The 15,000-nt window shown below is 43.3% G+C and overlaps 1 protein-coding gene across 1 annotated transcript in view; it reads right to left on the bottom strand.

Annotated features, from left to right (window-relative positions):
* Positions 1–15,000, bottom strand: part of LOC122791311 (ADP-dependent glucokinase-like) — a 624,051-nt gene that overhangs the window by 105,983 nt on the left and 503,068 nt on the right. Inside the window, exon 5 of the mRNA XM_044059018.1 lies at positions 2,244–2,380. Within this exon, the coding sequence (XP_043914953.1) occupies positions 2,244–2,380 (137 nt within the window). The remainder of the gene's footprint in view (positions 1–2,243; positions 2,381–15,000) is intronic.

Below are 15,000 nucleotides of genomic sequence, written 5' to 3' on the forward strand. Positions count from 1 at the left end.
GATATTTAAGCACTCTATCCAACACCAGTAATTTAATAACTCCCAACAAAAGGCTCATTCTAGCTCAAAAGCTCAAGTAATTGCAAATCCTACATTGTTCCAATAAAAGGTATTAATCATCACATCAGTGTTTGAATGTTGACATTAGTGGGTGTGAGTGTGTGCGTGCAAGTGTTTGTGGGTTAGGGTTAAATAAGGGCTAGAGTAATGGACTGGTTTGGTGTTTTGTGTGGGTATGTGTTTTTGTGTTTGTGGTGGTGGTGGTATGTGTTTGTGCAAAACGTATTTGTCTGAGTTGTTAATTTGTAAACTTTTGGCTATACCAGATGTATTGCCATTAGGAGATGACTGTGTGCAAGTGTTTGCAAGTATTAAGAGTAAGGGCTAGGTAAGAGGGCAGATTTAGTGTTGTGCATATTTGTTTTTGTACGTGGTGTGCATCCATGTGTCTTGTGTAGTGGTAGTGCTACAAAAATGTTTCTTCTAAAGTGAGACGTACAGTTGGGGTAACGGAAAAGATTAGCATGGATCAGTAACGGTGGTGCAAAGCTTGAATGTAGTGGTAGGGTTTTTTTTCATGGAGTGTGAAATGAAAATATTTTCCATATGTAATCTTTTGTATTTTTTGCTGTTTTGAGTTTTTAGTAAGCTGTTTTTTTCAAAATGCAAGCACTGAATCATCTGTGTTTCAATGCTATTCCCTTTCGATCAATGGCAGCATACTCACACAGATTATATACACATGGACAGACAGACTCGCAAAATAACTTCGTGAATGAGAAAACAATGGATTCACAAAAAATGGAATGGAGCAAGGCTATGGTGTGAATGTAACTTGCTACTCTCACTAAGCAACTACTGTCAAAATAAATATCTGACATGCTCCTGTGAGAGAATATACTAAAACGTAGCTCAAAAGCTTGAAGAAACCTGGGTCCATTCATGGTCATGGCTGCATGTCTTGATCAACAATTACAGGAGATAGAAGCCAAAGCCTGGGAAAGTCCTATTTCAGTGCCAATAGGCACATCAGCTGTGAAGTCCTGTCTATTGAAGAGAATGGACAAGATCATCTTAGATCTCCTTTTTCCTGACTATAGACATCATTTATTATTACATTCTGTATTATGTTGTACAGCTAGTGTTTTACCCAGATTATCCCCTACAAAACCTCCAAGAAATTCATGCAGCCGAAGTACAACACAAACATAAAGGCAACAGCATGGTTACTGAGGTCATGGAAAGAAGTTCCATCTCTGGAAATGTAAACTACAAGGTCAAAAAAAAAAAAAAAAAAAAAAAACAGCAGCTGAAGTTGAATTACACTGTGCAAGCACTCAGCGCCTTTGTTATCAACCAATTACTCTGGACCCTACCTAACAGATATGCTGCCACTGCAAGTTACTATGAACGTTATATACTACTGTTTAGGTAGTGAGGCAAAATAATTACACCAGTAACTGCTCATCTGCCTCACAAAAACTGTTTCATGCCAATACGTCTGCATTAAAGCTCCTCTGTTCAGTGCTTTAAGACCCCTTACCTGTTCAAAGGGAGAAAAAAGATCCATTGCTAATGGCTACTCTGGATATTCTGCACTTTTGTTTTAACCAGCCAGCAGTTTAGCAATCTGTTTCCAAGGACTTGAGCCGCTGGCATTGTAGGCACATTTAAGGAAGTACAATGGAAGGGCATCACTAAGCACTGAACTCTCAAGTCAGTTGAAAAGCTTTCAAACAATACAGCTGCATTGTTCAAACCAAACCATCAACATATGTTATTTATCTCAACACTGTTTCAGATCTAAATGTTGTATTTATGATTTCTGCAAAATGCTATTTCTGACAATTCGTCTTCCTGTTACAGTGTTTCTAACTATGCAGTTCCTTTCCCGACAAATATAGTAATAGAATTACGTTAACATTAGTATACGTAATGAAGTCAGCACATATGAAAACACATTCTGCAGAGTTTTTTTTTTTTTTTACGAAGCCACATGAGTACATGCTACAAAATAAGATAACAAGTAAGAAAGTAATTTCTAGACAGCAGGTTCCACATTCCTTTACATTCTTCTACATTTAACATGTGGTAGGGAGGGTAAATAATACAAGTACTAAGTACAAACTGCTTCCTCACTGCTGCATTCAAAGTGTTTCTTCGTTGCTGTATTTCACTATGAATTCCATTCTCAATGAAGATGTAAAAGTTACTAGAGTAATTATGTGCTTACTACAACTCACCATCTCGGAAAGGAAAGTTGTCCATCATCTGGAGACCACCAACAACCAGAAGGCTAGGCTTGAAATCGTGGAGGTGTAGACTGAACTCCTCTAGTGAATCCATCATGGGGTTGTGATCATCACTGTGAACTATGTACCTAAATAAGACAACATTCTGTTAGTAAAAACCTACTCCATGTTTGTTACTTGATGTCCTCCCTCCAAAAGCTGACGTGTCACTGCTCCCCATGATGAAAGAAGGTCTGAGAAGCTAAATGAACACAGCCAACTCCAGATTTGGCAGATTCTTAGGTTCACAGGTCAGTGCTAGGTTTTAAGATTAACCAGTTATCACATTTGAGAAGCAAACCCTGCACACATTGCAAGGTAAACACCGTAACCATTATACCAACCATATGTTATTCACATACAAGATAGCTATAAATGTGCTTTCTACACAAACATAACTTTTAACAAATGCTTACTGTCTACTTTGACCATATACCTACATGAACTTAAAACTAACTGGGTTGGGCATTATTTTATAACTGCACCTCCTATCTTGAACGGCATTCACAGGTCTCGATCTCAGACAGTTCAGAGATAACCAGGTGTCACAACACTTTGGATGTACCCATTTAAAACCTTCTGGTTATACAACATGAATATGTCTGTTTTTGCACTGTGTTTCTGCTAGTTATCCTGAAGGACTGCTAACAAGTGTGTAGCAGCTCACCCATAAGTGCAGTCTCTACCTCAGCCGGTCATAACAAAGAATTAGTGCTAAAATGCACAAACCAAATGAGTCTAAAAAGACCATATATATGTGTGACGACCGTGCCCTGGCCCAGCAATCAAGGAGCCACAATCCTCACCACTAACACCAGGGAGGACGTCTCATATAAGAGGAAAGGATAACAAATACACACAGTAAAGTACAATTTCTCTTAAGTGCACACAGAGGTCACAGTCAGTCTGGGGCTGGTTGCTCCCTTGCTTTCCAGGTCCCCAATAAGACTCCCCATTGGCACAGCTATAGGGTCCAGATCTCAGCATAGCTGGCAACCTAACCTCCAGTATTCTCTCTGTCCCACCTGTGCTTCATGTCCCTGCCCAAGTAGCTGACACACCGCACACACTTTGAGATAGGTATTTATACAACTTCACAGAACTCCTAGGAATGGCTGACAAATTCTCCAGCTGTGCCCCTTTGCCCAGACTATACGGTAGTAATTTCTGCCACCACCAGCTAATACTTATCGGCTACCCAAAGGCCCTTAAAAGGGTGTCCAATTATTACTGTGAAATATTATTATCCAATTGGTAATGTGACTATTCAGTCTAAGGCTTATTAGAGTGGCTTATAACAATAAACTCTATAAATATTCAATGCACTCTAGAGCTTACTTATCTCTACACAAACCAGCCACAGGTAAAGGGTTTAAAAATATTTAATAATAAATAATTAAAACACAAGACAATTGTACTACACCACAGTGATATCTAAGAGTTCAAAGATCACACAGAAACTTAAAACAATACAGTAGGAAAGTTCTGATATAACAGAAAAACACTTGCCTAACTTTCTTCTAAGTTCCTAGCTATTACTACAACAAAACATACTTCTAAGACGCTACTTACATAAGACAACAGGCAGAGTGCTGATAAATGGGATATCAAGATCAAAATGCTCACAGTGTCTCTCTGAACAATAGTTTTTAAACTCACTAACAAACATCTTTGCTAGGCCCTCCCAGATTGCATCATTCTGACACTTGGGTTTTCCCAGTATACACATTACATCATTTTGACACTTAGTCTAGAGTTCCCAGGCCAACAAACTGCATTATTTAGCAATCTAACACCTTCTCAGGAAACTACAACAATAAAAGACATTTCACATGTACACTCTAGCAATTATTCCTTAAGTTAAGACAACAGAAATAGTGTGTTCAGCCAGCCACTTCGGCACCACTATTTAGATCATTTTAACTTCAAAGAACATTTGAAATGCTTGGCTTAGTTTACCTTACAGCAGATGGCAATGTTGCAACTATCCTGAAGTTCACATTTTACAATGTTTTCTTTCATTTAAGAAACAAGGCTGTTTTTTACATTTATATTTACAAATTATAGAATTATTTATCAAACTCTATTTGACTAGGCTGGCAGCCTTCACCCATCTTCCCGCAATCTTCACATCTCTTCCCCCAGAGAACTCAAGATAGTTTTTCAAGTGACCCTTGATAAATGCCACTTGAGAGGTTTAGGTCTGAGTGTACCTCACCCCATTCCCTGTCTTGAAAGCCCATCTGCATTGGCATTGCTACTACCATTGCGGTGCTGCACTGACATATCATATGCTTGCAACCCCAGGCTCCATCTTAGCAACTTGGCCTTTTGCTGACTGGCTCTGTTTAACCATGTTAGGGGTTGTGATCTGTCATCACAGTGAACTTTCTTCCATACAGATAAGGATGAAGTTTCTGCAGTGCCCACACTATGGCAAGACATTCCTTTTCTACAGCTGCATAGCATTCCTCACAGGGTTAGAGTCTATGACTGAGATAAACAACTGGGTGCTCTTCCCCCTCTGAAGAAATCTGGCTAAGTACAGCCCCCACCCCATGGTTTGAAGCATCCACCTGTACAACAAATTTTTTGCTGTAATCAGGATTGGCTAGCACAGGGGGTCCTCCAAAAGCTTCTGAAATGCCTGCTCACATGCTAGGGTCCACACTACCTTATCTGGCCTGTTCTTCCTTGTCAGGTCTGTGAGGGGAGCAGCTATGGTACTATAACTTGGGACTAACGTTCTGTAGTACCCTGCTGTCCCTAAGAATGCCCTCACCTGATTTTTGGTAACAGGCGCAGGCCATGCCTGAATAGCTTCCACTTTGGCAGGTTCTGGGCTTATCTTACCACTCCCCACTCTATGTCCTAGGTAGGAGACCTCTACCACACCAACCTGACATTTGCTTGGCTTAATACTCAACCCTGCCCTCTGTAGTCTGCCCAGCACCTCCCTGACATGCTGAAGGTGCTCTGGCCAGGAATGGCTGTAGATGGCAATATCATCTAGGTAAGCAAGGGCAAACCCTCCTGCTAGGATATTATCCACCAGCCTCTGGAAAGTCGCTGTGGCATTCTTAATTCCAAAGGGCATCTTTGTGAACTCACGCAAGCCAAAAGGAGTCACAAAGGCTGACTTCTCTGTAGCACTGGGAGTCAAGGGCACCTGCCAGTAACCCTTGGTAAGATCAATGGTTGTAAGATACTTAGCCCCACCCAGCTGCTCTAGGGCCTCATCTGTCCTAGGCATGGGGTAAGCATCCGACTCTGTGTGACTATTTAATTTCCTGTAATCCACACAGAACCTGGTGCTGCCATCCTTCTTTGGCACCGGCACCACTGGGGAGGTCCACGGACTGTTGGACTCGTGAATCACCCCTAGTTCCAACATCTCCTGTACCTCTTCCCTCAGAGTCTGTCTGACTCTCTCAGGCACCCTATAAGGGGCCTGCCTAATAGGCCCTTGGGGTCCTGTATCCACCTGGTGCTCCACCAGATGGGTGCACCCTGGTTTCCCAGTGAACTCGTCCCCCAAATTCCGGCAACACTGCTTGGATTTCTCGAACCTGGGTAGTAGACAGCTGCTGGGACAATGCTACCCATTCCACCGAGGTGTCAGCCCGAGCCTCAATTATGAGATCAGTCCCCAGATCTCCCTCAGACTCCTCCTGCAATACACTGCAAATGCTCAGTATAAGGGCCTTCCTATCATGGTAAGGTTTCATCAAGTTAACATGGTACAACTTGTACCCCTGCTGTCTGCCTAGCACTTCCACCATGTAGTTAACATCACTTACCTTTCTTACCACATTGTAGGGTCCCTCCCAAGCTGCTTGCAGCTTGTTGTGTCTGACAGGAATGAGAAAGTACAGTTGTATACACTTACCATAAATGTAGATGTTAGAGTGTATTCACTGTTGCAGTCATTACATTTGGGTTATCTGCTTGCAGTAGCCCTCAGTCGGCTTGATTAACAAAGTCTTGGGTCCTGCGTTGGTTGCTGTCCCTACTTCCATGACGTCAGGCCGTCAAAGGTATAAAACATGCAGCCAACACCATTACATCAGTCTTTCTTGCTGTGCGGTGCCTGAAGCAGAAGCAGTTCGCAAGTGCTGGTCTGTCGACTCCTGAAATTTTCGTTTTCGAGTTTCAGAACCGAAGTCTTCAACTAAAGCTAAGTACCCCGTTGGGGAAACTTTTTTTCTTGCTCCTTACTGATGTCAGTAAAAGTTAATAATTGCATTACTTGTGGAAAGCAAATGCCTCACAAAGATTTTCATTCGTACTGTATTCCTTGCCTAGGCCCTAATCACGACATACCTTGCTGTCGGTTTTGTGCTTTATTTAATCAGCGCACTATCCGTCGTCTGTATATTTTCACCTCTAAATATTTCGGTTCTCGGTTTAATTATCCAGAAATGTCGTCAGTTAGCCATCTGGCTACCAGGATTCCGAAAAAATGCAAAGATAAAGACAAAGACAGGCCGCCGAGGTCCAAAACTGCCGACGACACTTCTCCTAAGCCAGTTGCCAGTTTGCCGGTACTCAGTGAGGCGCTTTTGCAGCCCTTGATACCTGCTACTTCTGATTCGCAGGCCTCTACTTTGACACATTTGGAGTCCGGTATGCCGTGAGATGCTTCAACTGTGGAACCTGCGGATGTCTCTACCTTGGATAGGTCCAAGCCGCTGTGCAGGCACAGGCTTCTGAGGGTGTATTCAGGCCTACGGACTTGCATATTAAACCGACGCCTCCTTCTTCATTTAGGCCTAAATCTCAAACCGTGTTTAAGAAACAGATGCCCAGGTCGCATGCTCAGGCCTCTATGCCTAAAAAACAAATTATAAGAATGGTTGAAGATCTTATAACTCTAATCAGGAGAAGCCAACCTCCCCCTTCAAAGAGACCTAGGACTGAAGTTGTTTCTGAATCTTCTGACCAGGATTCTGATTTTTCTGATTCTTCTGATAATCTGGATTTGCCCTTATCTACTTATGAGGATTCTGATGCAGAGGACACTGCTCCCTCGCTTCCCCTCCAGAGGATTTTTCTTTTAGTGAAACCTTACATACTCTAAGGGAGCATTTCCACTGGGAAAACCAAGATTTTTCTGATTCAAAAAAGAGGCTTAAGGATTTCTTACTCCTGCCTCAGTATAGGCCTTTAGCAATTCCTCCTGTACTAGACATTGTTGATGATGCCTTTTCGGAATCTAGTTTGGCCCCCGATTCTTTGCCTCCTGCTCCCAGAAGACCGGACAGATATTACAGGGTTCCTGATTCACACAAGTTCCTTTTTAAAAATCCTATTGCGGATCCAGAGACTATTTCACAGGGATCAAAGGGCATTAAGGCTTCTACTGCTAAAAATCCTACCCCTTCTGATAGAGACTCTATGGCGCTGGATAGATGGGGTAAGAAGGTTTACACTTCTGCAACCTTGGCCATTAGGGCTTTAAACTGCCAGCTTCATATGTTAAAGTATCAACATGTTATTGGATTACTTAAAACAGAAAATGATGTTGATTCCTGACTGTGTTGATAATTACATGATTTAATGCATTCTGCTGAACAGGTTGGAAAACATACTTAGCAATGTGGACTTGATTCATTAGAGGCCTCTTGCAGGGCTGCTGTTACTGGGTCTGTGCTCAGAAGGCATGCTTGGCTTAAGGATCAATCTTTGCCTGATCATGTTAAAGCTAAATTGTTGGATGTTCCCTTAAATCAGGACCGCCTGTTTGGCAACAAGGCTGAGGAAGTTCTTAAAAAGATGGAAAACAAAACTAAATCTATGCAAACTGTTAAAAGATTTCTTACAAGTTCAGCCTCTTAGATTTAGTAGGCACTGTCCCTCTAAGAATTGGTCCATTCCAGCCCCTTCCAGGTCTTCTCAAGCCATACCCAGACACAGCAGAAACCCCAGCTTTCAGTCCCAAGGGACACACAAGACTAAGCAGTGGGGGGTTTCCGCACCCAAATCTGGGAGTAGTAGGACTCCCCCCTATGGAAAACTGTCTCGACTTGTTTTTAAAATTTCCAAGCACTTCCCAACTGAATGCTCCTTTAAGCAGAAAGATTGGTTTCCAGGCCAAAAACTGGGAACTCGTTACCCAGGACAAATGGGTTTTAAATATAGTGTCCCAAGGAAACAGATTTCATTCCCACACGTTACCAACACCAAGCGGGTGGCCAGATCTACCCCCAAATCAGTGGGCAGAGGCCCAAAAACAAGTACTTTCTCTCTTAAGCATAGGGGCTATTCAGTTGGTACCAGAAGAGCAAAAAAGACAAGGTTTCTATTCGAGACTTTTCCTGGTACCCATAAAAGGCAATACATGGTGTCCTATTCTGGACCTTTCTACTCTAAACACCTTTCTGGTGATTCCAAAATTCAAAATGCTGACTCTTCATCAGCTGCTTCCTATGCTAGGCAAAGATACATGGTTGGCAACAATAGATTTAAAAGAAGCATACCTGCACATCCCTATCAAGGAGTCTTGCAGAAGATACCTACGCTTCAAAGCAGGCTACATGCACTATCAGTTCTCTGTACTGCCGTTTGGCTTATATACTGCACCCAGGGTATTCAAAAAGTGTCTAGCTCCAGTCATTGCATTTTGCAGACAAAGAAATATTCAAATATACCCATAGCTGGACAATTGTCTAATTCAGGCAGAAAGCCAGGACATGCTTTTGAATCATCTGGCCTTTGTTCAAAGGGCACTGACTTGTCTGGGGTACACCATAAACGAAAAGAAATTACACCTGGTATCCTTTCAACAAATTATATTCCTGGGAGCAAGCTTGAATACAACTTCCCAGATGGCTTTCCTCACGCCAGAGAAACAGATTCATTTGACAACCTACTTCACACAAGTGACCACAAAAACCCAATTATCCGCAAGGCAAATACTGCAAGCCTTGGGGTTCATGGCCTCCTGCATTCTTCTAATTCCATATGCAAGGCTGCATATGAGGAAACTACAGTGGTAACTCAAAAGCCTATGGTGTCAACATTCACAGGATCTAGAAGCAAGGATTCCTATCATACCTTGCCTACGCCCAGAGTTCCTTTGGTGGGCAGAGGCCTGCCACCACAACAGGGGACTACCTTTCACACTGCCCCCTGCCACCCAAACCTTAACAACAGATGCATCAGACTATGCATGGGGGGCTCACCTGGCAGGGAAGTGCATTCAGGGCAAATTAAACCCAAGTCAAATGCACCTGCACATAAATCAAAAGGAAATGTTAGCTGTACAGAATGCTCCGACAGCTTTCAAGGACCACATTCTTCCAGGACAATTAATGGTAAAGACAGACAACACCACTGTCATGTGGTACATAAACAAGCAGGAGGGTACACATTCTTACCCCCTCTGCAGACTAGCCATGGTTTTGTGGAACACAGCCTTGAGCTATCAAGTGAAGCTACAAGCTCAATTCCTACCAGGAAAACTAAATACACTGGCAGACTAAGCAGAAACCGCATGGACCCACACGAGTGGAAACTGGAACCAAGGACTTTCAACATGTTGACAAGCAAGTGGGGGCACCCAGATATAGACCTGTTTGCCTCCCCCCCAGAACCATCAATTGGACAAATTTTGCACAAGTATTTCCCACAAGCTAGCTTGGAAAGTGGATGCTCTATCCTTCAGCTGGAAAAACCTATCAGCTTATGCCTTTCCTCCTCTACCTCTGCTCTCCAAGGTACTACTAAAGATCAAACAGGACAAGCCAATGACGATTTTAATTACACCAGACTGGCCTCACCAACACTGGTACCCCCTCTTGCGCAGTGTGTTATGGTTGGCCCCCATGGCACCTGCCTTAGACTCCTTCCCTGTTGTCTCAGCAGGAGAACCAGATTCTGCACCCTCGGCTGCAAACCCTGAACCTAGCAGCCTGGCTAATTACCTATTCCCTTCCTTTACCTTCCCTCAGTAAATCAGTGATGGATATCATTTTAGAGGCAAGGAGGCCAAGTACTAGGAAATCTTATGCTGCAAAATGGAAAAGATTTTGCGCCTGGAACCAATCTCAAGGGATGAGCGCAACAGTGCCCAATTTACCTCAGATTCTACAATACTTGACTGAGATGTTTCATAAGGGCTTGTCCTTTTCCTCCATCAAAATTCATGGCTTAGCCATTTCAGCTCAGTATAACACAGAGCCTCCTTTTGTCTCTCACCCACTGCTCAAGCAGTTCCTCAGAGGGGCCAAAAATTTAAGGCCATCCAGGAGAGCTCCAACTCCAGCCTGGGACCTTAACTTTGTCTTGGAGAAACTCACTCTTCCTCCTTTCGAGCTAGCTGCTACTGCAGATTTAAAATTTCTTTGCTGGAAAACAGTTTTCCTTTTAGCAATCACTTCTGCAAGAAGGGTATCTGAATTACAGGCCCTTGTGGCAGTGGAACCTTTCATCATCTTTCATGCGGACAGCGTGTCCTTCAGAAAACAACCATACGCTCCGCAAGGATAGCATGCAGGGTCAAGCCAACAATGTAAACCACCAACGACCAGCAAAAAACGATAGTGAACACGCAGTAATGAAGAAATAATGATCATTTATTTATAATTCCTTCAAATCCAGACCGGTTTCGGCTATTCAGCCTTTATCAATGAATACAATAAAGTTTTACCAGTCCCTCCTTCATGCCCAATGTGGTATCCAGTGTGGCTCTTAATCAGTCCATTCATTTGCCTACCTTCTTTCTTAACCCACAGAACAAAGGGGAACGGATACTGCACTCCTTAGATGTGCACAGACAACTTAGATTCTACTTGGACAGGACTAAACCTCAAAGGAAATCTGAACAACTGCTGGTACATTTGCTGCAGGGACAGAGGGGAAAGCCATTTCAAAGCAAACCATTTCAAAATGGATAGGCCACTGCATTCATTTCTGCTATAAGCACCATGGAAAACCTGTCCTACAGGGCATCAGACCCCATTCAACCAGGACTGCATCTACCTCTACGGCCTTTCTCAGGGGCGTCCCTACAAGGGACAGCCTAGAAGCTGCTTCCTGGAGTTCTGTACATACTTTCACCAAGCATTATAATTTGCCAATTTTCTCTAAATACAGAACTGGTTTTGCCACTGCAGTCTTGCAGGGCCTTATAGCTGGTCCTAATTCTATTTAAATTCCTCCTCTCAACCTTAGCTTTGGGAATCTACCCAAATGTAATGAGTGCAACAGTGAAACACAAATAACATAGTACAGTTGTGTACACTTACCATAAATATAGATGTAATACACTCTAGCTTGAGCATTCCTGTCATGCCACACCTTTTTCGGTTGTTGGGCTTCTGCCAGGTTCTCCTGGGCCAAGCCCATGAGTTCCCTGAGCCTTGTCCTGAGGTTTAGGACATATATCACAACAGACTCCTTGTGAGACTCACACTCACCTTCCCACTCATCTCAAATTAAATCTAGAGGTCCCCTCACCCTATGCCCATACAGCAACACAAAGGGTGAAAAACCTGTGGATTCCTGGGGAATCTCTCTGTAAGCAAACAACAGACGGGGCAAATGTGTCCCACTCCCTCTTAAACTGATCTGCAAATGCCCGTAGCATGGACTTGATTGTAGAGTTTAACCTCTTAACTAGACCATTAGTCTGGGGATGGTAGGGGGTGGTCTTCATGTGCTTCACCCCACAAGACTTCCACAGACAAGCCAGCAGGTCTGACATGAAATTGGCACCTCGGTCAGTCAGTATTTCTTTTGGGAAACCCACCCTGCTGAAAATCTCTAACAAAGCATTCGCCATCTTCTCTGCCTCAATGGAGGTCAAAGCCACTGCCTCAGGGTATTGCGTAGCATAATCCACTACCACTAGGATATACTTTTTCCCTGCGTAACTTGGGGTACTCAGAGGACCCACAATATCCATAGCTATCCTCTGAAATGGCTCTTCAATCACAGACAAAGGCATCAAAGGAGCTCTCACCTTGTCTCCTGCCTTGCCTACCTTTTGACACTGCCCACAGGTCCTGCAGTACCCTGTTACATCTCTGGAAATTCCAGGCCAACAGAAGTTCTGCATAATATGCCTCTTTGTACGTTTTATGCCCATATGACCTGCAAAGGGAATATGATGGGCTATGGCTAGAAGTAGTTCCATACCCCTGTTGCCTCAAGACAACTTACTGTTGGCATTTTGTCTTTCCCACTTACTGGCTCCCTCAACATTGGTTCCCCACCTTGCCTCTGTGGACATCTGTATGCCACATGGCCCTACTGGTTGCATTCAAAACATTTCACCCTAGGTCCTGGACGTGTACCTGGACTAGTGGCTTCCCCTGCAACTGGCAGATTCTGTTGGGGCAGTCTGTGCTGCCCACCATGGATTCCTTTAGACGCATGAGCAGTACTGGGGGTCCCCTTCTTGTGCAGGGCTGCCCTGCTGGCCAGGTATAGGTCTCCCATTTTTCCCCAACTCATCTGAAGTAGCACATTGTCTATCAGCTAACCACATCCTCATGTCCTCAGGCAAAGTGCCAAGGGCTTGTTCCCTCCCCAAAAGGTCTGCTAGCCCTTCAAAAGTGGTGCGTGACATCCACTCACCCAGCTATGAAAATAAGTGCTCAGTTCAGCAACATATTCACATACATTTTCATCTGCTTTGCGTCTACGCTCACAAAACATTTTCTTATACATTTCAGGTGTTAGCTTAAAACATTCTAATACGCATTTTTTTACAGCAGTATAATCAAAACAGACAGAGTCATGCATTTGTGATATACAAGTTACAGCTATCCCATGGAGTAAGGGGGTCAGGAACCGTACCCAGAGCCTTTGGTCAACACTATACTGTTTGTTTCATTCACCTGTTTGAAAGGGTATGCAATCAAAATTATCCCCCTCTTTAAATTGTGGAAGAAATTTACTGACCTGCTGTGGTTCTGAGGTCCAGTTACTCCCTTCCCCATTACCTCCATGACTCTGGCAAAGAGTCAGCACTTTCCTCTCATGCTTCCTCTGATGTTCTTTTTCTTCGGCTTCTATCTCCAAATGCCTGGCCTCCAACTCAAGTCTCTTTAGCTCCAGCTGGATTTTTAAGCCCACTGCAGAAAGGCTGAGCTGTCCATTTTCCTAAGATATTGCATCTCCACTGCCAGATTGTTACTCGCAGAAAGGTTGAGCTGTCCATTCTCCGAGGATATCGCATCTCTACTGCCAGTCTGATTGTCCTCCTGGATGGCTGTTTTCTGATGCAGCTGTAACCAAGGCTCCAATCAGGTCTGCCTTAGTCAGGCTTCCATGCACCAGTCCCCTAGCCTGGCACATCCCCACCAGCTGGCTGCCTGCTCACCTTGACTAAGTAAACTAACAAAAGAAATAAAACAATTGTGATATGAACTCTTGAGTATACACTGCGTGGCTGATTTAGAGTACAAAACACCTTCAGAGATCACTGTACATAAGCTAGAGGATTCACTGTACCCCACCACTGCCACCAGAAATGTGACGACTGTGCCCAGGCCCAGCAATCAAGGAGCCTCAATCCTCACCACTAACACCAGGGAGGGTGTCTCATATAAGAGGAAAGGATAACAAATGCACAGAGTAAAGTACAATTTCCCTTAAGTGCAGACAGAGATCAAAGTCAGTCTGGGGTTGGTTGCTCCCTTGCTTTCCAGGTCCCCAATAAGACTCCCCATTGGCACAGCTATAGGGTCCAGATCTCAGCCTAGCTGGCAAGCTAACCTCCAGTACGCTCTCTGTCCCACCAGTGCTTCATGTCCCTGCCCAGACAGCTGACACACCACACACACTTTGAGATGAGTATTTATACAACTTCACAGACACTCCTGGGAAAGGCTGACACAGATTTTCCAGCTGTGCCCCTTTACCCAGACTATACGGTAGCAATTTCTGCCACCACCAGCTAATACTTATCAGCTACCCAAAGGCCCTTAAAAGGTTGTCCAGACTATACGGTAGTAATTTCTGCCACCACCAGCTAATACTTATCAGCTACCCAAAGGCCCTTAAAAGGTTGTCCAATTATCACTGTGCATTATTATCCAATTGGTAATGCGACTATTCAGTCTAAGGCTTATTAGAGTGGCTTATTACAATAAACTCTATAAATATGCAATGTACTCTAGAGCTTACTTATCTCTACACAAACCAGCCACAGGTACAGCGTTTAAAAATATTTAATAATAAATAATTAAAACACAAGACAATTCTACTACACCACAGTGATATCTAAGAGCTCATAGATCACACAGAAACTTAAAACAATACAGTAGGAAAGTTCTGATATAACAGAAAAACACTTGTCTAACTTTCTTCTAAGTTCCTAGCTACTACTACAAGAAAACATACTTCTAAGACACTACTTACATAAGACAACAGGCAGAGTGTTGATAAGTGCGATATCAAGATCAAAATGCTCACAGTCTCTCTCTGAACAATAGTTTTTAAACTCACTAATAAACATCTTTGCTAGGCCCTCCCAGACATCATTTTGACACTTAGGTTTTCCCTGTACACACATTACATCATTTTGACACTTAGTCCAGGCCAACAAACTGCATTATTTAGCAATCTAACACCTGCTCAGGAAACTACAACAATAAAAGTAATTTCACATGTACACTCTAGCAATTATTCCTTAAGTTAAGACAATAGAAAGAATGAGTTCAGCCAGCCACTTCGGCAGCACTATTTAGATAATTTTAAC

This window comes from Protopterus annectens, chromosome 1.part2 (assembly GCF_019279795.1).
Source record: "Protopterus annectens isolate FY-2018-M chromosome 1.part2, PAN1.0, whole genome shotgun sequence".
Classification (NCBI taxonomy): Eukaryota; Metazoa; Chordata; order Ceratodontiformes; family Protopteridae; genus Protopterus; species Protopterus annectens.